Here is a 26,180-nt window from a genome sequence, read left to right on the forward strand (position 1 = left end):
GACTTCCGGGCTGCAGGCAGGGTATATCATGAACACATGGCTTAGAGACATATATCTAGCCTCAGTCATCACCTGTGAAGTCACTCAGCAAGGTACGTGAAGGCCATAATGGTCAGTTTCCTCCTCTCATGACAGATCAGTAATAACTTAACATCTGCTTAATTGGGTCATTGTAAGGATTAAAAGAAATGGTACATGTAAAGTACCTCATAGATAATAAGCACGCAACAAATTGGAGTTGTTAGTATTATCACCAGTCCCTTGCTGTGTTTACCTACATAAAAGTGCTAGTCAAAGTTCTTGTCCCTACGAAAGATGCTTATGGACAACTCCTACTTATATCAGTGACATTTATACAACCAACAACCACAGTTTAATTCACATTTTATTTTTTAAGGTGTGGTTCATGCTACTCGAAACAATTTTCTTCTAAAGGGCCGTGCTCACTGGGAGAGCCGGGGCCTGGGACTTCTTGAAATTTGCTAATCACATCTGGTTTAGCTTTAGACATTTTCTGGGGTTTTGCCAGCAGCCACGACATTTTAATGGCTACAATAAACCTCAAAGCCTCATCAAATCTTTGCTGTATGTGTGAAAATTATGTCCTCTTCAATTAAACATTCAATCTAGGCTCACACCAAGGCCTTATGGAAAAGGAGGCGAAACCTGAATGGGACTGTGAGATGAAACGGACCGCCACGACTCTGGCCATCTTGCCAGATGGTATTTAGAAGAAAAAGAAATTCATTAGAGAACCAATGGTCTGTATTTTTCTTTAAATATTTACTAGGTACCTTTCATGTGTGAAAAACACTGGCATCCCTCAAGATTAGCAGGGCATTTTTGTTTAAATATTCAATGTGTGTGGGGGGCGTCCCGGTTCTCTCATTTGCCTTTACGGTACTTCACATCTTTTGGCGAAGTCCAATACAAAGGAGAAAAATAACAGAGGGGATATTCAGTTTTCCTTCAGAAGAGCTGACGTTTCCTTACAACTGACTGAGGAAAGTGTTAGTCGAGTACTGAGGGATCTGGAATGACATCTAGGATCTCCTTGGAGAAAACAAGGTATACCAAAGTGGGAAGCTTTGGGGGGAACCCCTGCTTGTCCACTGTCCTCCTAATTCACTCTTCTCATCCCTTTGTTATGTATCATCAAACGCACAGGAACGCCAAAGAGAGGTGGCCGAGCCAGGGTGCCTGAAGAGGCAGCGCCTCCCTGGAAGGAAGGCAGGAGAGGAGGAAAGATCAACCACAGTTCAGGTGTCTGCTCAAAAGGCTACATGGGAGGGCAGGCCATGGGTTTCCAAGGGCCAAGAGATGTGGAGATGGGAATTCAGGGATGACCGTGGAGTGAACCGACATGAGTCTCCACTGCCACTACAGCCACCGGGATGGCTGGCCTGGGCCTTAACTCTGCCATTGGAGAGGGACAGAGAAAACTGCTACATGATGACTTATTCTGCTTTATTACAATAAGGCTCAAGCTCCTCCTCCTAGACAAGGATGAAACTGTCATTTTTTTTTGAAAGGGAAAACAATAACCATAAGTTCACGTATCACATTCCTGGACAAAGCATTCATTTAGTTGAATTCATGCTCTCAACCACATCAACAGGAGGGGGGAAAATCCACATGTTCCTTTAAAAATAATTTACAAGGTAAAAATATTCACTTGTAACCACTATCCTGAGTTAAGCAAGTTTTATGCCCAAAGTAAAAAATAAATGGCTTTCCCTGCCACTAGGAGCAGATCTTTCCCACTTTACTTCTATTTCCAAGCTGTTCTCTGTCTAAGACTTAGGTTTCTGAGCACTCTTTCACAATAAACATTTTGAAAATGTTTATTTTATGTCTTAGTGTAAAAATATTCCTGGTTCAAGCTCTTCATTTCCTCAAGCTCTCCCTTTGGCACTCTGGGCTCCATTTCCACATTAACACGCTCCCTAAATCCTCCGTAGAGCTCTTCAATTGGAGTTATACAAGCTCCAACGCAAGTATTTATATTCTTGGACAAGGAGATGTCTCCACAGTGAAAACACAAGACTCTAGAAATGCCAAGGGAAAATTCCTGCCCAAAAGAGACATATTTTCACCTTTTGAAACAGCCAAAAAGGGCTTTCGGCATTTTGTTTTGTATAATTAAAAATGTAAATTAAACTGAAATAGAAGGTTGACTATGGGTCTTGCCATCATTATTAGATTCATACAGATAAACCAAATAAATAGGGATGTGTGTGTGTGAGAGAGAGAGAGACAGACAGAGAGAGAGAGAGAGAGAGAGAGAGAGAGAGAGAGACAGCATAAAACTAGTTTAGAAAATGCATGAGTTCTAATCAGGTAGACATGATTAGAGCTCAGTAAATCTGCCCCTCACTGGCTGTGTAAATATAACCTCTCTAATCCTCATTTTTCTCATCTGTAAAATGGAGTTAGTATAGGGTTGTTTTAAGAATCATAGGAGACAATAGCAAGCATTCGATAAAAGGTTGCTGTTATTATTATTAAAATTATGTCTATTATATGCAGGAAAATGTAGATATAACAAGGTGTAGATACAAGCACTAATTAACACTAGCAAAAGAGAGGGATATGTAAATCTGTGCCTCTGAAAAGGGCACAGATACGGAAAATTTCAGGAGGGCTGCAGGGTGCCATAACTGAACTCGGCACCAGTTCCAATCTGTGAGCCACACATAAATAATCCTCTTAAATCATTAAAAAATCTTTTTAGCTATTATCATAATAACAGAACAGTTCTTGTTACCTTCTAGTTGCCTCTTCAGTTTTCTCAAGTCTTTTATGAGGTCTTCAAACTTGACTTGGGAAGCCAGAAAGAAATCTTGTGGTTCAGGCAGGGGGAAAACACTCTTTTCTGTTCCTGCTTCCTAAAAGATATGGTAAACAAAAGTACATGATACTTCCCAATTGTCCTTTCCAGTTGAAATTCCAAAGCATCTTTTATTGTATGTTTGACTAAGAATCATAGCAGTGCCCCTCTGCCATTCCTAAACTTGGACTGGTTACTTTGAAGTGCTTCCGTGTCTTTCACAATGTCATTTTGGTCTTACTGGCATTTAGATTGGCGATGGCCTGAGCAAGGTTCTATTATATTTTGCCTCATGAATCAAAGGAAAAATTGTCAGGTATGTCTTGGTCTTGGACACTCTACTTCCACGGAAAAGGGCATAGGAGGAACACATGAAACTACTTAAATTTAAAGTTCTTGTTTGAGCTTCACATGGTAGCAATTAGATTAGATAACTCATCGTCAATGGGTATGAGGTGGAAGGTGCTGGATAAGGCGGCACTGCAATGGAAGAAACAATTAACCTCCCCTAGGCCTTTACCTACCTTCCCCTGAAGCTTAAAGCTTGTGTGTGTGTGTGTGTGTGTGTGACTGAATTCTTCACACATATTTGCAAACATTTTCCAAATGTTGTTCGGCTAGTCTTCGCACATATTTACTGAATCATGATGGGGTATAGTTTTTGACAAGCTCCAGAACTATACCTAACAGAGTATCTGAGCTGAGAAACACCTTGAGGGACAAAACCTTCAGGCATGTTGAAAGATAAGATGCATCTCGAATTTCTTTTCCAGTCTAGCTTGCTCTCCTCCTGAGTTGTTTAATATAAGCTTTGTATCTTGCATATCTCAGGCAGTCTTCAGGTCTCTCCGCATAGCCGCCTCTGCCAGCTTTCCTTCACATTCCATCTTTCCTACTGCCATTAGGACTAGTTCCAAACTCTAAAACTGCTTTACAAGGCACTTTATGATCTGGCCTCTGTCTACATGTCCAGCTTTAGTTCTCCCTTCCCCCTATCTCTGATTCCTTCCCCCAAACTTTCATAAAATAATAGAACGGGCTGCTGTGTCTTGCCTCTGGGCTTTTGTAAAACTTTTATGTAAACTGTCCCTTTCCACCCTTTCCCAGAATGTCCTCACACCTCCTTGTTCATACTTATCCTTCGAGTCTCAAAACAGATATCACTTCTTCAAAGATTTTTCCTATGTCCCAGCAATCGACTCCTGGGTGTTACCAAGAGCCCCTCGGACTTACCATTATCACTGCATTTATCAACATTAATTTACAAACTGCCCCCTTAGCTTGCATGCCTTTCCCACTAGACTATAAACACTTTGAAGGAAGAAACTGTGTCTTATTCTCAGTATAAAATATTACCTCTGGCATAACAATAAACTTTGTTCGGCAACATTACAGAGAGGCTTTAAAACACTGTTCTGTGAAGTCTGTACCTTTAGCAGGAGACATCTAACCTATATAATATTTTCTTACGGTTTCAGGGATTCCCTGGACCCTTCCTCTTCCTATAAGACCTTAAACTTTATTGAGATGCTAGGAGAAGTTGGTTTTCCTCATTGGATCACAACATTTTACATGATCAAGGTACTTTTTTTCATCTTTCTATACTTATTTTACTAGTTTAAAAACAATGGAAGCAGTGCTTTGGTCTGAGGGCCAAGGTGGAACAACATTTAAGATGCCACAAAACTCCACCATAATCGACACTGGAAGAACACATGAATAATACCTATTTTCCAAAACTTTTTATCAGACTCAGTATTGGCATTTATTTTATTTTATTTTATTATTTTTTAATCTAGAAAAAGAGAACATGCTGCTGAGCAAGTCAGCCTGGTAGTAGCTCTTGTGAAAGTTGCATAATTCAAGTTCAAGAGACATGGCTCTAGATGGGTTTCTTTAAACTTCACAGACCTAGACTTGGACTCAAAACCTGGCATAAGTGGAAAGAAGTTTGGAATAGGAGTCACCTTTCTTCAGCTAATTGCTCATCACCACTAACCACAAAAATCATCACTTATGCTCCTACAGGGAGGGGATAGTTTCATAAATCACATAATTCTACACTCTTGTTGAGTGAAATGCATTTGCACAGTGAAAACTGGGAGAGCACCACACAAATCTTATTTTTTCCTAAATGGGGCAATTTCCAAGTTTGAAACTATTCTTATGGTAAGATTTTTCCTCTGCGCAGTCGATTCCATGGGGTTCAGTTCTCTTCAATGAGAGCCATACATCATAGACAAATTGCCCTGTTCCTACACAATGCATCTGACTTGGTTGAGGCAGACGCTACGAGGTAAATCACGGATTTACCATGGATTTAGAACCTTGGATTCAAAATGTCACCTCTCAAGATTCTTCAGGGTAATTCTTCTGCCACATCAGTACCTGCTGCCAGAACTTTGGGTGTAGACACACTGCCTGAACTGCACCACGCCTGCCCCACTCTACCAGAAAACAGCTTTCACCACTTTGCACCTACTTCTTTACAGAGGCCACTTACTACATTCTTGTCGATATTTACAGTAGATGCAACTTAGCAAGGATTTATGTTACAGACACTAAAAAAGAGGAAATGGTGAGTTCTGGACCTCAGGGAGCAATGCCCAGATGATAGGTAATTGCTCATTGATATCTGATATCTATATACAAGGCGGAATAAAACATATTGTGAGAGAGTTCTTCAAACAAAAGTGTTCCCAGGATTCAAAGGAGTAAAGCATGAGGAAGTCAGCAAAGCCTTCATGGAAGCAGGGCCATGTAAGGTTGCACCATTTTTTATTATGTCTTTTTTTCCTTTTACAAAAGAGACCCATGTTCATTATGTTTAGTAATTGAAAGAATCTCTTACCATCCTACCACCCAGACATAGTCAAACATTTTAATATATATCCTTCCAGGCTTTTCTGTGCGTTTTCGTGTATTTATGTTTACATATTTGAGATTTTACTATATATCATTTGAAACACATTGTTTGTAATTTAAGAGCAGATCAAGAGTATTTCCCAATACCACTAAATGTCCTCCTATATGCTTTCCATGGCGGCATATTATTCCATTTTATGACTCTAGCATAATTGATTTGACCTTAGTTCCTACCTTTGGACATCTACCAAAATTTTTGCAGTTTTTTGCTATTACAAATTATTTTAAATAACATAGGGATACATGTTCTTACTATTTTCCTTAGGATAAAAGTCCCTAGAAAGATTATACATATTTCTAGGGCTTTTGATAGGTCAAAGCCTTGGTCAAAGTCTTGCTAGCCCACACAGCACATCTGCATGAATTAGAGCAAGGTGTGCCCTGGAAGCAGGCAGACCTTCGTGTGCAAACAGCTTGACAAGCACATGACATCTTTATGTGAACTTTTTTCTCTTTATAGGACACATAGTTTGGTGAGTCCGGGGCAGGCTAGATATGGGTCTCGTCTGACCTAGAGATCTTAAACAGAGAATAACTCAGCCTACCGTAAGTGATAGGCCTGAGAAAGGTTTGATCAATTTATATTGCTAATTCTACATATCTAGTTGACAATTTATAGCTTCTATTCATTTTGCCACTTTTTTTCTTTTTAATGAGAAGAGACAAATTGACCTTTTCTTGTTGATTCTGAAGAGCTCATTACCTATTAGGTTGTATGCTTGCTGGCTTACTAATTCATTCATTCAGTCAGTCAGTCATTCATTCAGAGCTTTTTCCCCCCAAAAGGTCTTTTATTATTTTAAGAGAGCATTCATAAGAAAAAAAAGAGAAGTTTTAAAAAATCCTAGGGACAAGAATAGTTCCAATTAAGGAGAATGTCAGATGTAAAAAACACATCAGTAAGAAAGCACAGGGTGTGTTTGGAAAACTTCAAGTCTTGAGTTGAATCACAGAATATGTGTAGAAGGAAAGTAATAAAAGTGTGGTTGTAAAAGACTGGAACTAAATTGGATAGGGTCTTAATTCACTTGAAAATGAGGAGCCACTTCTTTTCTGAGTAAACAAGTGATGTGAAAGGAGCAGAACTATAAAATGTAATCGGGCCACAGGGTGTGGGATGGACTAGAGTGGGAATAAGGAGAGGTGGGGAGGCCCGCTGGGGAGCAGTCGACATTCCCTAAGTGAGATACCTTAAAGCCTGAATGAGCTGGGGTCAGTTGGGATGAACAAAATAGGGAAGAACATGAGAGACAATTTAATTGAAGGACAGAGAGGAACCAAAGAGGAGCACAAGGTTCATATCGAAATGACCAAACATTATAATGTATTTAATAGAAGAAAGAGGGAAGAAGTTTGTGTGTGTGTGTGTGGGGGGGGGCATGGAGCTGGGATGGGATGGGATGAGATGAGAAGCTGGTTATTGTTACAGTGAGCACAATTAGATAAACCCACCAAAAGGGTAGGAGGGATGACTATAGACGTCATTAGTGCTTAGCTTTTCTTCTAGATAAAATTGTAGGCCTTTTGAAAGTACGGCCCTGGAATCATTGCTTTGCTTCCCTCGGTACCTAGGAAAAACTCTGCTTACAGGGATAGTTACGCAGGAGTCCTGACATTTTCCTGAGACTTTTTCCATTCATATTGATTGCTAGATTTCTCAACAACTTACAACAGTACCTCTTTCTTCTCAAAGTTAGGACTCCTTGTTCTCAATTTAAGGGGAAGGAATAAAACACAGAGAATTGTGCTCAGGTAGCTTCTCCCAGAAATTTTTATTTCTAATTGCAAACGTAATTTAAGCAGAGAGGAGGGATTTCAAATTCCACATCTTCAACTTGTTTACAGATGAACACTACCGATAAAGTTTGGGGGTATTACGGAATATTAATTTCCTAAATTTTGGTCTGCATCCCAGAATCTAGTTTCAAATGTAACCAGCTACTGAATGATATAGATTTCACAGAGCCCCTCACAACCTGGTCAGAAGGCACTGAGACAGTTGCAGATCTTTCTGAAGCTGTGTTATACGGTGGATTGAGAATTAGTAGATTTGTGCCACTGAATAATGCTTCTCTTTACAAGAGTCAACTAAACTCTCTTGGCTTCAGTGCTCCCATCTGTAAACCAAGGAGGCTTGAATAGCTCTCAGATTCTACGTTGAACTTGCAATTCATCCATCCATCCATCATCCAATTTCTGAATGCCAACAATGTGTAAGAGTTGAAACCCCTTCAGTGTAGTTTTCCACGTAATGCCATTTCTTACCTGATCATAGTAACGCAGGTAGTATTTCACGACATAGTCCACCAGATTAATCCCATTATCCTAGGTTTAAAGGAGAAGCTTAAATGAAAATCATTCACATGAGACTCTGCCGTATTATACAGTTGAGATCTGAAATCTCAGTTTGTGACCCTAACATTTTTAATTTGTGATACCTGGTCCTAGTTCTGTTTGAGATTGGCAAGACTTTCCTCTCTCTTCCTTGTCCCATCCATTTTTTATGGTATCTATACAAAGAAAGGACACTATTCTGTTTTGGGGGTAGGGGGGAACCCAAACAGATAATCCATAAAACCTCTGAGCTAAAACAAACAAACAAACAAAATACTGTCTCAACATTTTCTGGCATAAAACCAAGGCAGGAGGGGGCTGGAGAGTGCTAAAGGGAACCAGGGACTAGAACAGAAAACCATCCCTCCCTTCCCACTTTCAAAAGATGTGTGTTCTTAGTGGCGTGAAAAACAATCAGGACAGCTTAAAAGGAATGCCGTGCCACTTTATGACCCTGGGAGGCCAGGAGTAAGCAGGCCCTCCCACAAGGCAGCCTTTGAGTCCTGTTCACATGGGTCTAATTCTAATTTGCCTGTGCTTTCCCCTCTCTCCACTCCCCCTGCCCCTGCCCCCCCCCCTCGCAGGATGCCTAGGTATGGGCTGGTGGTTTCTAAAGAGGTAGCTCTGCAGGGGTGTGGAGCCAAATGATCATCAGGCTCAGAGAGTTTGACAGTAGACGCCCTGCCCAATTGTTGTGGGCAAAAGAATAAATCCAATGCTCAGCTCTGACGGTGACTCAACATTGCTCCCTGCTCAGGAATGAGTACATTACAAGTAGCCATCACTGAATTCAAGCACACTCAAGCCTTGTGCTATGGCTAACACTGTAGGCTGTCTTATTCCCTCATTGCAGTTCAGCAGCTAACTGTGTATTTTATTGCAAACAAATATTGGGAATTTTGTCATCAACATAAGACCAAACATAAAAAAAAACAAACATATCTATCTTTATTCAAAAGTCAAAAGAGAGCCATGAAAAAATATATTGTTAGAGGGAGGATAGAGATGAATGGAACAATCAGAAATACTTTTTCTTGTTTTAAATTAAAGGTATACAAGGAAAATAATGGTAGATCATAGACATTCATTATGAAAAATAAATAAATACCCGACTTTTGACGTCCTTGAGTTTGGGCAGAATTTCTAAGCTGTATCCATCTGCTTGTCCCCGAGTCCTATTTCCTCCATTCATATAATTTCCAAAAGCCAGAATGAGAGCTAAAATATCCTTCACACTCTTCATGTGCAGCAAGCCCTATGATGGGAAACACCAATTATGATGGAGCGGGATTCCAACTGTACCTGTGCTCACCTAACAACAGGTATTTATTGAGCACCCAATAGGCTGTTACCAATCAGGTTAACAGTTGGTGAACTGGAAAATACACTTTATAAGCCATGTGTGCCTTAAAAAAATACATTAAAAACCATCATTTTCTATCCTTTCAATGAATCACCAACTGTGCATGTTTTAATATTGAGGATTAACTATTAGTATTTATATTTCCATTTGAGCCAGTTTTAACTTTTTTAAATACTTATTTTAAAGTATTTATAAATTAAAAAAAACAGAGTTGCATAGTTAGGCTTCATATTTGATGACTTCTAAGTAGAAAGGGGTTTAATATCATTTGAGGATGTATTTTTGGACAATACATCTATGTAAACAGTACAGTTAAATGTAGGGTAGCTATAACAGCAGGTCTATTCTTCCTTATCCCTGGGTATAATCCTTAGAGGTGAGCTACAATAATGTGTTTCAAGACCAGAGGCTATGTTTATTAAGTGTTTGTGGATATGTCTATTAACTTTTACAATTTCAAGCTGCTTAGGGCTTTCTTCGGCTCTCCAACTCATTTGTTTTTCCTCTCCTTTTTTTTTTTTTTTTCCTCCAAGTGCAAATTTTCAAATTGATTCTTTTTTTCCTTTCTCTGCAGTCTTAGTTGACTTTACCTTCCTGTATTATAAGGAAAAGAAAGCCAGCTGCAGCTCTAGGCCAACTTCTGCTCCTGATTTTCAGGGTGCTACTACCAGGTATATAGTATACTTTGGTAGTATTTATGCTTTCTTTATTGGAACCTTTTATATTTTAGAAAGAAAAAACAAGCATGCCTTCAGATAAGCAACTACATGCTACAGTGTTTGTGGAGAGGATTATCATGTTCTTAAGGACATGGGTCATTGTGAGAAAAAGCCAAGTATAGAATTTAATTTTTATAATGGATACCAGCGTGGTAAAGCCAACAAAACTTTATTTGCCCATTGCTCATTATCATAATCATTTACTGCCTTTATCAAATCTCTAGAATCTTTTAACTGCACTATCCAGACACATTTCAGACGATCACATTCATGGGTCTAAGGCAGAAATCTCTCTTGCAATCCAGACAGCCCAGTGGAAAACAAACTATACTCTTTAGGTTGGTTTTAAGTGGCCCATATGTATGTCAGAAGGTATTTGGAATATTTGAGAAGAAATCTGTAAAAAATATCATTTTTTCCCTCCTTCTCCTCTTTTGTCTCTCCCTCACCCACCCCCACCTCACCTGCTTGCACACACACACTCACACTTAGGCAGGACAATCATCACAGCTATACTTAGAAAAACATACACCCTTAAGTCCAAGAGGTTTTGGCAAAGGGACCCGAGCTCATTCTCGCCTTCCCCACTTCCTACTCCTAATAAGCATGAAGTGATCTTTTTAAATTAGTCAGCAACATACCTTAGAAGCTCGCGTGATGATCTCTACCTTTCGATGCAAGGAGGTGATACCCTCGGAAAAGATAGATCTGAAGATGATACACTGGGCACGTTCAGCAAAATTCGGGATCTGGGCTAACTCATGTAAAAACCTGTGAAAATGAAAAGGGACTCATCTAGCTTCTCATACTATCAATAACTAGGAAAATACAAAGACAGCTGAGAAAGATCCACCCTGAGAGCATTCCTTATTTGAGAATGTTAATTTAACAATTGATAAAAGTTATCAGGTAGGCTGACAAGCAACTCCAAAGGAATGTATTCTACTGTTGACAACAAAGCTACTTTTTAAGATGGTTTCTATGATGGTAAATAAATGCATGGTGTTATAAATTACTTTAGGAACAGAAAGTCAATGCAATTACACAAAACCACAACAAGTTATCTATCTCCTGCTATCCAAATAGGAGACTAAGACCTAATGCAAGGTGTTAATTTTTAGTGTATGAGAAAAAATACACAATAAACTCCCTTTTTAATGCAGGAATGTCTACAGATGTATTTACAGATTGAGTAAAGCGAAGACTCGAGGCAAATGTCCATAGACAAGTCATTAAAAGTCTCTTCCTGAAGTGACATTACTTCTATTTTTTTATCAATGAGTTAGATAACAGTCGATAATGTCCCTATTCTATAGATATTTGTTTATTTTTCCACATCGACTTACCCATAAAGACAGAGCTCATAGCTCAATGCTTGGAACAAAGAAGGCACTCAGTAAGTGGACAAATCTAAAGCTTCTTAAAAACTATGGCAAGACAGATCTTAAAAGCTAAGGGTGAGTACTAACTTACACACAGAGGCTCACTGTCTGAGCAGTTGGGCACTGGTGCCCTTTGCAAAATTAAGTTGGAAGAGCTACATACTCTCCAAGCCAATCACCAGAGGAAGGGGTTTAAACTAAAACGGGTGGAAAGAGTTGGACATGAATTCAGAAAAGGAGAGAATCCACTAACAGCTATTAAATTTATTTTGGGGTTGAAATGATTATTACCTGATATTTCTGAAAGTCTTGGTTAACTCATAACATCATTACTTTGACATATTGCAATCTCTCCCCAAGAACGCTTTTCCACAAAGGAGCAAAGCTGGAGCCTCCTTCTTTCCATACCCAAAGAAATTTCCTTAGCTTATATTCTTCGCCTCTGTTGCTTTATTTTAGGGAGCTGTGGATTTCAATAAGATTCTAATTATCAGCTATTTTTCTTATTTATCCTACAACCAGGTCATATCCTTTTCTTTTCTTTTTTTTTCTAATGACACTGAGATGAAGCAACGAATGACCATAAAGAAAATACATCTTTGTTTTAAAGTTTACTGTAAATGATTATAATGAAAACCATGGACATAAAAGTAAAAACACATAGGAATTCTGAATTAGGACAAGATGAAAAAAATTATATTTTTATGTAAATTGTTTCTTCATAAAATTAGTATTAAACCATCAATTCATTTACAACTGTAATCAAGGGTACCACCAGTTTTCACAAATACGAGCAGTAAAAAGCTTGTGGGACTAGGGGCATTTGGTCCCTGGGGAGTTTTATTTTTTCAGAGGCTTCTGCGAGCTACCTCAGGGGAGCGTCCTGCATTTCTCCCCTTCCAAATGTGACCATGAGACACTATTCTGTAAGTAGGACCCAGATCCCCAGAGCCCTGCACACTTCCTAGTTTAAAAGAACACAGTGAGTGAAGCATTTATGGGGACGGTGTGAGAGAATATACAGATCAATGCCTCAACTCACCCACAAGGACATAGATGAAAAGGAGGAAATGCTAGGTGAACAATTACTTAGAACTACTCTCAAAACAGATGATTTAAGACCAGTACGAGGGAACAAGCCCACAGGCTCACCAGCTTATGTTACCCAGGAGAGAGTAAAACAGAACTGCAAGGCTCTCTGGGATTGAAGCCTGTCTGGGGTCAGGACTTCCACTAGGAAGGCTGACAGAGAATCTTAAAGAGCCAGTGTCCTGTGTACAGAGAGGGATCTGATACCCATAGCCAGAGCTGGGCAGTGGGGATGGGGGGTGGGGGGGGGGGAAAGTTCAGGAATTTTACACTACTTCTGGATAGAACTGGGGGAAATGTGTCACTGAAAGTCAATACCAGAGCATCAGTCACCAAGGCTGACTTTAGTCAGTCCTTTACACACGTATGAAGCATTTACAGTTTGTCAGGCACCATGCTAAGACCTGAGAACAGAGTTTAAATTATATGCAGTCCCTTCTTGATAACCTGAGAAATAAGCCAGCCATTACCATGGGGTGTGATGTGTGCTATCAGTGACGGGGTCTGTCATCGGAGCTACAGAAGCCACGCACAGGGACAGTATCAGCCAAGGGTTCCTGGAGCTCTCTGGTGCTTTGCAGGGCACATGGGAGAAGCTGCCAGGCAGGCCTAGACAGGCTGAATGATACATGTGGGTGAAGTGAGTAGGAGTCAGATGCTAAAATGCGGCTTGGTGTTCCAAAATAGCATAAACTTCTGAATGAGCGAATGAAGGACTTTAGATAGAGAGGTGATCCTTTCAGCTTTTTGTTTTAGAAAATTGCCATGGCCGTGGCTTGGCTGATGGATTGGGGGTGATAGCAGATGTGAGGCTTAGAGGCCTATAAGACTGCAGCTGCAGGACTAAGAGGGAAGGTAAGAGGGCCTGCAGTATGAACGCAGAGGGCAAACGGATGAGAACACTAAGGGACCAAGAGCCAGAATAACTGACCAATCCCAAATTTTAAGTAGCATCCAGGATCACTTACAGGTTTTGGGCTTGGACACCAGATGAAATGTGAAGACACGATATAATGAAGAAGGAAATTTGTAAAAAAATATATATATATATGATTTTATGTCACTTTCTGTCCAAAAATAGCCATGCAAAGCCTTCAGGAAGAGCACCATAGCTCCTTCCCCATTTATCTGGGAAAGTATCAAAAGTATCAGTAACCTCAAAGGTTGTGAGACAGTGTCTGATAAATATCTTATCCCCCAACTGTGTTTTATTCGCTGCCCATAAGGGCAGGGATATGAACTCTTGGTCTTGGACCCTGGGCCTTGGTACTTAACAAATATTTATAAACTGATTTCCTTCTAACTAGTCTAACTTTATACCCTAGGGCTAGTAATAGAAAGGACTAAATGCCCACTGAAGAAGCCACATACTAGGGGTCTTTCCCCAATGCAGGTTTATTTTCCCAGGAAGCGTTGCAGCTTCAGCCTGAATATGGGAGAGAAGTTTTGTATCTCACGTGGTGTGGGTTGCTCATCCACAACAGCAACGCAGCTGACAGGTGGAATGAAGCAATGTGGTTCATTGTTTTTAAGGGACTAACATTTGGTTTATCTCCCCCTAAACCCCCAAGTGGTATTATCTCGGGCGTGTGTGCACACAGAGGCTGTGTACACAGCATAATTTCCTATTTAACCTGTGTTCTTCCATAGAGGAGTACACTCACAGAGCTGTGTTTCAGAAGTCAGTGTGTCTTCTTTGTTGGAGTCCCACGGCAGTGGGGACCCTAGTGGAACATCCCACAATAGGCTGTATATGGTATCCTCACTCTAGACTACAAAAAGCTTGCATCAGGCCTAATGAAACCCAGTAGAACCTCACCTCACATCACCACCATCCCAAGGCACAGTGTAAAGAGTGGAGGGCCATCTCTGAAGGGAGTAGCTAGTAGCTCTCAGACAGCCAGGTCCCAGGCAGATGACACCTTTATGGGAAATGGCTTTCTAAACCTGGCACTGGGGTGTAAGAAAGCTGATGAGGTGAGTGATGAAGCCAACCTCTCCATGCTATGATTTATAGGGCTGGGCGCCATGGGGTTCTTAGGAAATTGTAATGCCGAAACTATAAATGATTCATATTTTCCAGTACGTAAAACGTGCTTGTAGTCAACTAACTTGGAGCTGATGGCAAATAAGTTGCCAGAAAATCAGACTCTGGCATAAATCGAACAAATGCTGCACTGTGCAGGAGGTCAAAAGCAAAGGTGAAACTCACTCAGGCCTGAGTCCCCCGCTCTCTGCACCTCACCCTCCAGCAACGAAGCCCAAGTACATCACCTCACCAGGACAACACAACAGGCCTCTCTGCTGTCAGTAATAACTTAGCATGCTCAGGAGGCCATTACGATGACTATATGCAAACTTTAAAAATGCCCTTCCATCCAGATCATCAGTAGAGAAAACAGGAATAATAAGTTACATGTCAATTACCTGCCACCATTATTCTGTGTGCTGGCAATTAATCTTGAAAAACAATGCTAGAACGGCATTAACACGAAAGGAAAAGGGGGACACTTCTGATAGCAGAACTTCCTTTCACTGAGTTGGCCGCTCCCATAGCTTAGAGCACAGGCTGTAAATTATAGTCCACAGGCCAAATTCAACCCCCCTCCTGTTTTTGTATGGCCCATCAACTAAGAATGTTTTCTACATTTAAAATGGCTGAAAAAAGAATTGATGGAAGGATAACAAGTCATGGCATGTAAAAATGATATAAAATTCAAATTTCAGTGTCCATAAATAAAATTTTTTTGGTGCGCAGTCACGCCCATTTGCTTACGTATTGTCTATGGTTGCTTTTGCACTACAACATCAGGCTTGAATAGCTCCAACAGATACCATGGCCCACAAAGCCTAAAATACTTACTATCTGGTCCTCTATAGGCACAGTTTGCCAACTCTAGGCTTAGAGTATGATTTCTCAATGAGGCATAGTTGGCACTACCCAATTCTTAATATGCCCTATTGTCCCTGTTTAGGACTAAATGTTTGTGTGTCCCCCAAAATCCATATGATGAAATCCTAACCCCCAGTATGATGGTATGAGAAGGTAGGGTTTTTGAGAGGTAATTAGGTCACGAGGGTGGAGCCCTCATGAGTGGAATTTATGCTCTTAAAAGAGACACAGAGCTTGCTTCCTCTCTTTGCTTTCTGCCATGAGAGGATATAAAGAGAAGTGGGCAGTCTGCAACCTGGAAGGGCTCTCACCAGAATCTGACCTTCCTGGCATCCTGATCTTAGACTTCCAGCCTCCAGGGCTGTGAGAAATAAATTCCTGATGTTTATCAGTCACTCAGTTTAGAGCACATTGTTATAGCAGCCCAAACTAAGACAGCCTTCAAATATTCCCCATGGCCTTGTCAGTGTCTAAATATCCCACCATTAGTCACTTAATTTTCAGTGATGAGCGCATTAGTAGGGATTAATTCATTATGTTAGAAAATCTGACTTAGGAGTGGACCATAGATCTGTCAGGGGTGAGAGCTGCTAAGGAAGGTAGTTCAAGCTGATGGAAGAGACGGGCAGTGGAACCCCATTTGCATTGATTCACAATATTCCTAGGCTTCATGAACTAACTTTGGGATGGGGTGGGGTGGTTCCCGACTTATGCTGTGTGTGAGAACAATTCACCTAAGAACCCAAGGTTCCCAGAATTATCATGAAGGTTTGTCACTAACGGAACAAACCTAGAAATCCCTTGCCCAGCCATTAGGGAATGTTTTTCTGGACCTAAATGCCAGGCATCCACGGGGAGAGGGACATTCCAGAGTACTCAAGGGCAAGGCAGGTAGCTTTCAGTACAAGCCACAGCCCTTGAGTGTCTCCAGGGCTGACTTATTACCCTAAGCTTTATCACTCAATTTTCTCTTTGTTTCCCACCCTTGCCTCATCTCTGGGCTGAGAGGGGTGGCCTAAATTGAACGTGAAGCATCCAAGATAGCAACAGGCAAAGGAGCCCTCTGTCCACTCGGGACCCATTTCACACTCTCTCAGAGTCCTGAGCCATGAGAAACTGGCCCAGGGCCTGCAGAGCCTCAGAAGCTTATCTGTGGTTTGCAGACCCCAGGAGCCCAGCCAAGGATGAGTCATTTAGTTACACATTAGAGTTCTGGGTTTTCAAAGGGTGTGGAACAACACCCCAAACTACAGAGCAAACAACTCTAGAGAGCGAATGGAGAGAAGAACAATGCACGCCAAGAGAGGGTGAAAAAGTCTCGTCTAAACCAGGCAGAGCAGGTGGGGAAACTTGGGAAAGCCTGGCACATTCGGGCTACATTTACTGGATAACGACATTTAGGAAAATCAGTTTCCATGCTATGACTCTGACATCATTTTTTTTAACTGATCAGCAGAACCTTAGACAGAGCGATGACTTCTTCCTTCCTCAGTTACCCCTCTGGCCAGAGTGTTTAGTCTAGGAGGAATTAACAACTTGCTAGAACAAGAAAGGGGAATCACGAGGAGTGGGGAAAGGGGTTGAGACATATTCTATCCAGCAGCGCCAATCTCCCGGCTGCTTTTCCCGGCAGTCAGGCCATCCTGCTGTACACAATAGGTCACGGGAATGATGGAGCTGAGGCTTAGCTCGTTGCACAACCTAGAGGTGATTATTCAGAGCTGGGAGGCGGGATGACAGAGAGCGGCCGTCTCCTTTTGGCCCAACAGAAAAGCGTTCAAGTGCCCTTACTGCTCAGGTTTATCCAGCAGCTTCAGCTCTTCTTCTTTGGATGTCTCGTAATACTTTCTTATTTTAACCAACTCATCCTCTTGGGCTCTCTGTGTTCAAAAAGAAACAAAACGAAACACACAAAACATGAACAAGGAGAATCTGTCGAAAGCAACGTGTCTTAAAGGGTGTGGCCTCTTGACCGGGAGCATCAGTACCAACTGTCACTAGCTAGAAATGCAAACTGCTGACCCACCTCAGACTTAGGAAACTTGAGGTGAGGCCCAGCAAGCCCCCAACAGATTCTGATGCACGCTAACGTTTGAGCACCACTGGCGAATACGAATCGTCCTAATGTGTGACATTAGCTGGATACAGAAGCCAGGACACTGGATTGCTAACTTGGGGTCCTCTCTCTTTGCCAATAAGCAGATATGGGTCAAGATGTCCTCAGCATTTGCTTCCTGGCCCTCAACAGCCCTCCTAGCTTATGCAGGCCCCTGACTTTTTTGTATTTCTGGTCAGTCACCATCTTCTTGTTTTCTAAATTTTGTAATTAATTTTGTCCGTACTGCTTATTTTGGCAGTTAGTCCCCTACTTTCTCAATTTATCCAACTCTTTGAGTTGTATGCAGCTTATCTCTACTGTGAGCTGACAAGTACCAAGCATGTGCACAGCCCTGGGTCCATGGTAACAACAAAAAGCCTCTGGAAGGTACCTTGCCTTTTACAAAGTTCTTCAACACAATTACTGTATATTCATGTTACAGGAGATTCTGCTGAGGCTTATGCTAAGGACCTGCTAAAAGGGCCTGCCTCGGAATCTCTCTCCCACGATACTATGCTGCCCTCCAGAAACGCAACAAATGCCCCATCAGCTCCTGATATCCTGGTATTCGTGGGCCTTCTTGTCTATTAATGAAAGCCTTACTGATGGAAATGTGAGAAGTTCCCACCCACGCATGCTCAACAGCTCCTGATGTACATAACGGAAGGATGCAAAATTGTGGAGGGAACTGGCAATCCCACTAGGCTGGATTATTCCACTATGTGAATAGTCTGTAAGACACCTACGGTCCCAGGGGACATAGTATTGAAATGAATCATTTGTTGAGCTCAGTGACCATTCACACTACAGAGCTCCAGGCAGCTTCCTGGGAAATAACATTTCTTCAGTAAAGAGAATCTTATTCAATGTATTTTCAAATCCCCACAGAGTCAGTGAACCAGAACAGTCAATAATTATAGGAATTCTTGCCTCGCCTGTGAATCTTCTCAAGAGAGCCTACCAACTGTGCTTCCTCAAATAACCCAAATTTAAAGACCATCTATGTGTACAGTGTGGTTTATTTTCAAAATACATTGCTACTGCTACATGTATTAAATTATCTCTTAATACTCATAAAAAGTCAGGTAGAGCTCATTATATAATAGTTCCCATTGTACTGATGACCAGACAGGCATAAAGAGTTTAACAGGCCCCAAATCACTCAGCAGTCAGTGGTAAACCTAAGACCGTCTGACTCTAAATCTAAAACACACACCCAACATGCTCTATTACTTTCCACGTTCCACACCATCAGCTCATTTGGACTGAAAACAATCATCCAGGCTGGTATTAGCATTCCCACCCCTCAGAGGAGGACACTGGTGTATACCAACACGAACCCAGTAGCTTACCTTATTAACTCTGACAGCAAGCCACAGGGCTGGGATCTGTGACACAGAAGTGGTCTCCACCTTGACCCACCTCCCCTGTAGGTGTACCAAGAGCTCTACTAACCCCAATACCACAGAAGGGGTCAGGGACCTAGTGCTTTTCTCATGACCGCTCGTGGCTGGGCTTGTGTTTCTGCGCCTTACCCTCTTTCATGCTGTGTCAAAATCCTTACTGCCAAAGAACATGAATAGCTCAGTAATTCTTTAGGTGGAAGGAGTCACATGTAACTATGTTTTAGACCTTGAAATAGTTTTGGTTAGGAAAGATGTGGAAATCTGGAAACTGGTGCGCCATGTCTTCGGTACTCACGTTTTCATACAAGGCTGCCAGGGTCTCCAGGTCAACCACAGAGTCATCCACATTGAAAATGGCTGCCAAGCACCCAAAAAGAAACAGAAGAAAAAATAAAGGGCCTGGTTACACTTCTGCACCTTAGATTTCAAGCAATATAAGATTGCACTTTCATACACAAGTTGCGTCTTTCAGCACGTTGCTGCTCCCTTTCCTTTTTGCACTAGGGGGGCCCCAGTGAAAGAAACCAAAATGGTTGCTATTGCTGGTCTGAGCCTTGACCCTGCCTGGTTTAATTCCCCAAGCTCTGGGTCCTTTCTGCAGTTTAATTTAGGCTCCCCAGGAGAAGCGTATGTGCTTTAAAACTAAATCAGTTTGTAGGTTTGAAGCACAATTTTAAATCTTTCTTCCTGGCTGGTAATTGAAGAGATTTAGTACCTAATGCACCAGAACTGACTCTTGCCCATTACCAGGAAGAAAGAGGGAAAAAAAAAAGACAATGTTGGCAAATTAAATGAATTCAGGCATGTGATTTCAGGCACCTTTCCATGGCCACTGCAAACATCTTGCTTGGATTAAAAAGACAAGAAAACGCAATAATTGCATCAATGGCAAATTAAGATTATGGAAACCTCCCATGAGTCAGTCTTAAGGCAAATTCTCATTCCCATGGTTTTATTAGGATTCTACTTGTTGTTCTGTATCTTTAATAAGTCACTTAGCTGTTAACTAATATGCTTATAATTTCATCTAGAGAGATTCCTTCCCATATACACCAGGATATAAACATGGAGTTTTAAAGCCTTAATGGATTTGGCAATCAAAGTGTTTGAAATGGGCAGCTCCACATCTTTAAATAATTATTCAAAACTAATAAGGTTTGTTCCCTCAACCCCACCTCCCTTCTCTGACTTTACATTGTGAAATTAACCAGCACGCTAGTAAATTTTCTCTGTGGCAGGCTAATTAATTTTATTAAACCAACCAGTGATATTTAGAATGCCTTAAAATTTTGCTCGTCAACCATTATTCTGTTCATTGGCATTACACCATGGCTTTCAGAGAAGGTTGGGATCAAGGTAAAGGGCAGGTTGCTTTCAAATTGTTTTGCCTCTTCTGTAGTTTAGAATCATATGAACGCCTTTATACAATTTTAATAAAGTTAATTAGCTCAGCTATGATCATGTAACTTCACAGAACACTGAGAAATGTACTTAAATTTCCTTCACAGGCCACCCTCTCTAACTTAGGAGTTAATCAGCCAGCTATTCCTAGATATATGGGGCAGTGAGAAAAGAAGAGGTTAATATTCTACTGGCAAAGCCAGTCATCTCAGATTCCACCAAGACAAAGAAAAATTACACTTCTGGAAAAGCCAATACGAAACCACAAAAGAAAAATGTAGTTTGAGAAAAGAATGAAAGAATTTGCCCTCCCAGGACTGTTATTTTGTACATGGAGATAATAAGAATTCACTAATTTATTAGATAGACTGGCATTTTATTTTAACATAGCTGTTGCTTTAAGAAAAAACAGAAACTAGCCCAGAACAATGTCTATTTTATGTAACTTCCAATATTCTTCTACAAAAAATCAGCCAACAAGAATGCAATAAGAAAAGGTGAAATCCTAAATAACTTAACAGAATTGTTCACTTCTAATCATACATTCGAGGTACTTTGCATGAAGTATAAGTTTAGATATAATCAAGCAATCTTAACTGATGAGAAAGAGGATGATCTGTGGGTTTCTTTTTCTAGCGAGTAAATACTTGGTTTTTAAAAGTTAACCAGTCTGGGTCACAGGTACACAGTCTGAAGAGTTTTCTGGTCAACCAATGCCCCTCCAGTGTGCTAGGTAGCAGAAAGAAAACATCTTAGGGCGATGAAATAGAAGAACAAGCATGGGCCTGGAGACATTTGTTCATTCATTTAACCATCCCTTGAATAAATATTTGCTGGATGTGTACTAAGTTCTAGAAACTGTTCTAAAATGCTGTGATTATATAAATCAAAAGTGTATAGGATATTCAAAAAACTTGATCTCATAAATTTATATTCTAACTTAGGGGACAGAAAAAAAAAGGAAATAGTTTTTAGATAATGATATACTATGACGAAAGCAAAGTAGAGAAATGAGCAACATTAGCTAGAATGATCGATGAAGACTTTTTTGAGGAGGTGACAGCTAAGCTAAGAGCTGAAGAGGTCAGTTCTGCGAATGTCTGGGGAAAGAGCATTCCAAGGAGAGTTAATTGCAAAAGGACATTTCTTTTTCTAATGAAGGAACAAGGTCAAGGTACAGAAAAAGACCAAGATGACCATCATGGAGGATCCAAACATTCTCACCATGTGTGTGATCTGCTAAGTTAAATTGTCTGAGCCTCAGCATATCTGTAAAATGGGTTTAATACCACTTACTGAAAATATTAAGGGAGGCAATGTGTATGCTTGGCATAGTGCTCAGAGCATGGTATAAACTCAGAATGGTACCTATGAACTATGGCTATTCTGATTTTAAATATACAGATTGTTAATGTGTTTTAATGCTTGTTAATGCCTATCTCCTCTGACATCTGGAAAGAATTAAAGAAGACTTAACTACTGAGTAGTTCGTGCTATAAATGAAACTCTCCAGAATTCCTGAGTGTTTCAGATAGGAATAGTTGCTAGTAAACCCTTTCAGTCTTTCAAAACGCCCCTTGAGGCCCAACTTTAGGAAGCATTATTAAAAGGGAAGATATATGCACAAATGACTCTAATTACAAAAAAATATATATGTATTAAATGTCTTAAGGGAAATACAAAATACCTATGGGTCCATTCAGAAAGTTACTGAATTTTTATCTCTAATTTCCATCTTTCCTACCAATCTACACTTCATCATACTATCCAAGTTATTTTTTTAAAAGATGTGTCTCAAAATTTTACTATGATGTTTAAAATACCTCAGATGCCTTTCCTTTAAATACTGGGCAAAGCCCAAACTCCTTGGCCTGATTTTTAAGCCCATTCCCTTCCTGGCCCTGAGCTACTCTTCCTCATATCCTATCACGTCCATTTCTCCCATGCACCCCAAGCTCCAGTCAGATCAGGCAGCTCCGCATTCCTGAACATGCCACTGTCTCCTCCCCTCCCACACCTCATCCTCCACGGCTCAGGTGAAAGGTTTCCTGCCCTGGAAGGAGCCCCTTGACCTTGGAATCATTAAGTCCTCACTCTTTTCCTCTTCCATGGCACTGGACTCGTAGTTCACACAGGGTAAAAAGAGTCTACTTCAAAAACTTGTATTAAGGTATTTTGCCTAACAGTTTCCTTCTCCCATTGGATTGTGCAGGACCTGCAGTCAGGGATCGTTCTACACATCTTGATAACCCCAGCTCTCAGCATAGTATCTGAGTTGTAATAGGAATAAAAAATAAAAAAAATAAAAAAGAATTGTGGATGGGATAGATGCTATAGGAATCCTAGAGTGAATCATTCTGCTTGATGTCAGGCAAAGTTTCTTGATAAAGAAAACCTGGGGTCTTAAAAAAGAAAACATAGTGATGCTAAAAAGGGATAGGACTTTTGACAGAGGGACTAGTATGGGAGTATAGCTGAATTAAGGTTGTTTGCCCACCCCCATCTATCCCTATTAAAAAATCAAGGATTAGTCAGTACAGTTGCATAATCATGCCCCTACCCAATATAGATGCACTGCTTGCCTAAATATTCCATACCAAAAAATGATTAAGTGTAACAAGTGAATTTCTCATTTTTAAGGAATATACCTTTCCCCTTATTCTTAACCTTCAAAAACTTTTTAAATAGCAGTATCGCCTTAGGTTACCAGCAAAAATTGAACTGTTACATTGCTCCAGGCAGACACCTGAAACACTCATTTATTAATCAGCATTCGTTAAGCCAAATTCATTCCAAGCAATGACAATTTGTAAATTTACAACAAGTGCCAGTGAACATCAACTGGAAGGATGTGAAGCATTCCAAGTGGAAGAAGCAGATGAAGACAAATGGACGCAGCAGGCAGGCAATAGCAGTTAGTTCTCATTTGGGTTGAAGATAGTGTAAATTAAGGGTACTAAGGCGAGAAAGCTCCAAACATAATTTGGAGCAAGATCTTGTGGGATTCTGAATGCCATGAAGAAGAGTCTGCAATGCCCCTGATACACTGCAAGGGGGCATTGAGCAGTTATAAGTGGCGGAGCAAATTGGGTAGAGTTAGATTACACACCACACATCAAAATTTGGAATGACTGCTTTCGGACCTATTCCATTGGGCAAGAGGTAGCAAAAACCTGGGTACTGTGAACAGAAAGAATAGGACAAAGGAGAAAGACACTAGAGTACATACAGAGCGGTATCACTAGCTAGCTTGGGCTGAGGAAACTGCAGTGTAGACCTCTTGGAGATATTATGCCTAGATTTAGGGGAAGAGCTTTGGGCCAACCACAGAAATAGGTAGAGGAGTTTTAAAAGCTGGACATGGCATCTGATCTTCCCCCCAGGACCTGGGGGAGGAATGGGAGGAAATGATTGGTGAAGGGAGAAGCTGTTGGATTCGTTTAGGGCCAGCACCATGTATCCCACTGAGGCTTCTCCTCTTCCATGTACAGATCTTAAAAACAAAAGTAAGATAAAATTCAGAGGTAGAAGCACTATGAAGAGATCATCTGGTTGATCCTAGGAACTCAAGGAAATTAAATTATTTCTATCCTCCAGAGTGGCCAGGGGGAGGCTAGGCTATTGGCCAAAGGTCTTAAAAAAAAAAAAGCTGAACTCCTAGGAAAGCTGTCTTGTATGTACATAATTCTGCCTCCTATTCACCAAAAACAGTTTAAGTTCCTACACAGGGTCAGAATCAATACGTGATAATTCTATTCCCCAAATACTGGGACAGCGTATTAGAGAATCGACTCTTGAAGGCATTTACCATCAAACTTACAGGCATGAAAATTAGTTAACCGATGATTGCAATGTAGAAAGAAATCAAGCACAGATTAAAATATTTTTGGAGTTACCTAGGCTCAGGTAGCACCCTCCATTTTATTCTTTAAACACACAATCTCTCCCTCTCTCTCTCTCTCTCTCTCTCTCTCTCTCTCTCTCGCTCTCTCGCTCTCTCGCTCTCTCGCTCTCTCGCTCTCTCTCTCTCTCGCTCTGTCTGCCTCTCTCTCTCATACTCACACCTTTTATCTTACAAGTTGAATAAGCAAATACCAGCCTACACAATTCTATAGCAAGCCTCAAAGCCCCGATACAGTAATTCCAAGTAATTCTAGCTTTTGTTCCCATCTGTAGAGGGCTCATTATACCAACACTCCTGCAGATGGTGTCAGAAAGGTGAAGTGTCAAATCCACAAAGTTGAGACCCCAACAACTCATTGCTACTGCAATATCAATCATTGCTGGTGGTTTTTACTTTTATCTCCCTCTCTCCTTAGTTATCCCCACTCACACTGTCAGTTCAGTTAGAATATTTCACCTACACCTCACAATATGCCGAAAGGAAGTAGACACACGCTGTGAAAAGCTGGTAATTTTATTGGGTTCCTTTACCTTTAAAAATCTGTTACTTGGTCAAGTCTGGTTTCTGGGCTCCTTTTTTGCAGGGAAATTGAGGCAAACATTTTTATGTGGTCCTCTGGTGCCTGCTCTGTACTCTAAGAATTATATACACAAGGATCATTAGAGTAGTGTTTCACCCATTAAGATATAATAACCGTCAGCAGGGACAAAAAGCAGATCAGTATCACAAATTCAAACTAACAGGCGCACATAAAAACTAGGTGCCTGCTTCAGGCACATGCCCAGGGTCAGGGTCTCACACAATAGGTAAATTCCCTCTCGGGGTTGGAGACAGCTTTTCACAAGACCAGGGTAAGGAGAAAGAACATGGAGGAATTCTCTCAGCCTTGCAGCCATTTTTAAACCTGAACACTTTCCCCCCAAGTGCATGCACCGTGTCCAAATAAACAAAGAATGGCTGTGTTTGCTGCGTGAAGGGCTTCTAATTAGTAAAAAAACAAGCAGTTATTTAAGGGAGCTGTTCTTTTTTACTTCAGGAGCACCCGTGGGCAAGAAACATGCGGGAGACTGAGGTAGGAAGGCACACTCCTTAGTCTGTTAGATCAGCCGAAGAAAATCTTGTCATTCAAAGTGTGGAAGATGTCACAAGACAGACAAAGTGGGGTTGGTTTACCAGCTTTGGCTAATATTGGTTTTAAAAATAACCTCTTTGTGGCCTACTTTATGCTTCTTTGTATTTCCTTAAGTAGTTGACACGATATCTTATGCTAACTGGGATTTTAATAATCACTTGCAAACGGACTAGATCTATTCTCAGCCCAAGAAAGCAAAAATTAGTACGATTATTTGACTGTATTAATAGAAATTACTTTGTTAACAATGTTAACTTTCAAATGGCCAATATGATAACTTAGCAGTTTTGCCCCAAGTTTTGCCTAAACATTTTTAGGGCTTGAAACGCAACTTGTAAGGAAAAGAGAACAGAATGGGGAAAGTAGCATAGGAGGCCTTGGGTTTTTAAATCTCTCAGGTAACTACCCCCCAAAACTCCCACAAACCAATACCTTTGACCTCTACCAAGGAAAAGGCAAGGGTGTAGGGTCATGGGAGAGGCAGTGGTAGAATCTGAGAGCCGAGACAAGGCTAGAAAGATCTCCCTGATCTCACGTCCCAACCACAAGGCCATCACTGCGAGGGAAGACCAAGTTCATGATAAAACTGGGCGAGAGTTGAAAAGAAGGGAGGAACATGGAGGGTGGGACAGGATAGCAGCTGCACCAAACCTACCCCCACTGAGTGCTCTGTAACCAAGTCTCTTCAGAGTGATCATAGCTCT

General features: G+C 40.9%; 1 protein-coding gene across 1 annotated transcript in view; it reads right to left on the reverse strand.

Annotated features, from left to right (window-relative positions):
- The window catches only part of FMN1 (formin 1), a 288,007-nt gene that overhangs the window by 122,334 nt on the left and 139,493 nt on the right, over nucleotides 1-26,180 (reverse strand). Inside the window, exons 8-13 of the mRNA XM_019649189.1 lie at nucleotides 19,335-19,396; nucleotides 17,327-17,415; nucleotides 10,813-10,942; nucleotides 9,198-9,344; nucleotides 8,021-8,080; nucleotides 2,768-2,888 (exon numbers count right to left, since the gene is read on the reverse strand). Coding sequence (XP_019504734.1) covers nucleotides 2,768-2,888; nucleotides 8,021-8,080; nucleotides 9,198-9,344; nucleotides 10,813-10,942; nucleotides 17,327-17,415; nucleotides 19,335-19,396 — 609 coding nt within the window. The remainder of the gene's footprint in view (nucleotides 1-2,767; nucleotides 2,889-8,020; nucleotides 8,081-9,197; nucleotides 9,345-10,812; nucleotides 10,943-17,326; nucleotides 17,416-19,334; nucleotides 19,397-26,180) is intronic.

This window comes from Hipposideros armiger, unplaced genomic scaffold (assembly GCF_001890085.2).
Source record: "Hipposideros armiger isolate ML-2016 unplaced genomic scaffold, ASM189008v1 scaffold_130, whole genome shotgun sequence".
Lineage (NCBI taxonomy): Eukaryota > Metazoa > Chordata > Mammalia > Chiroptera > Hipposideridae > Hipposideros > Hipposideros armiger.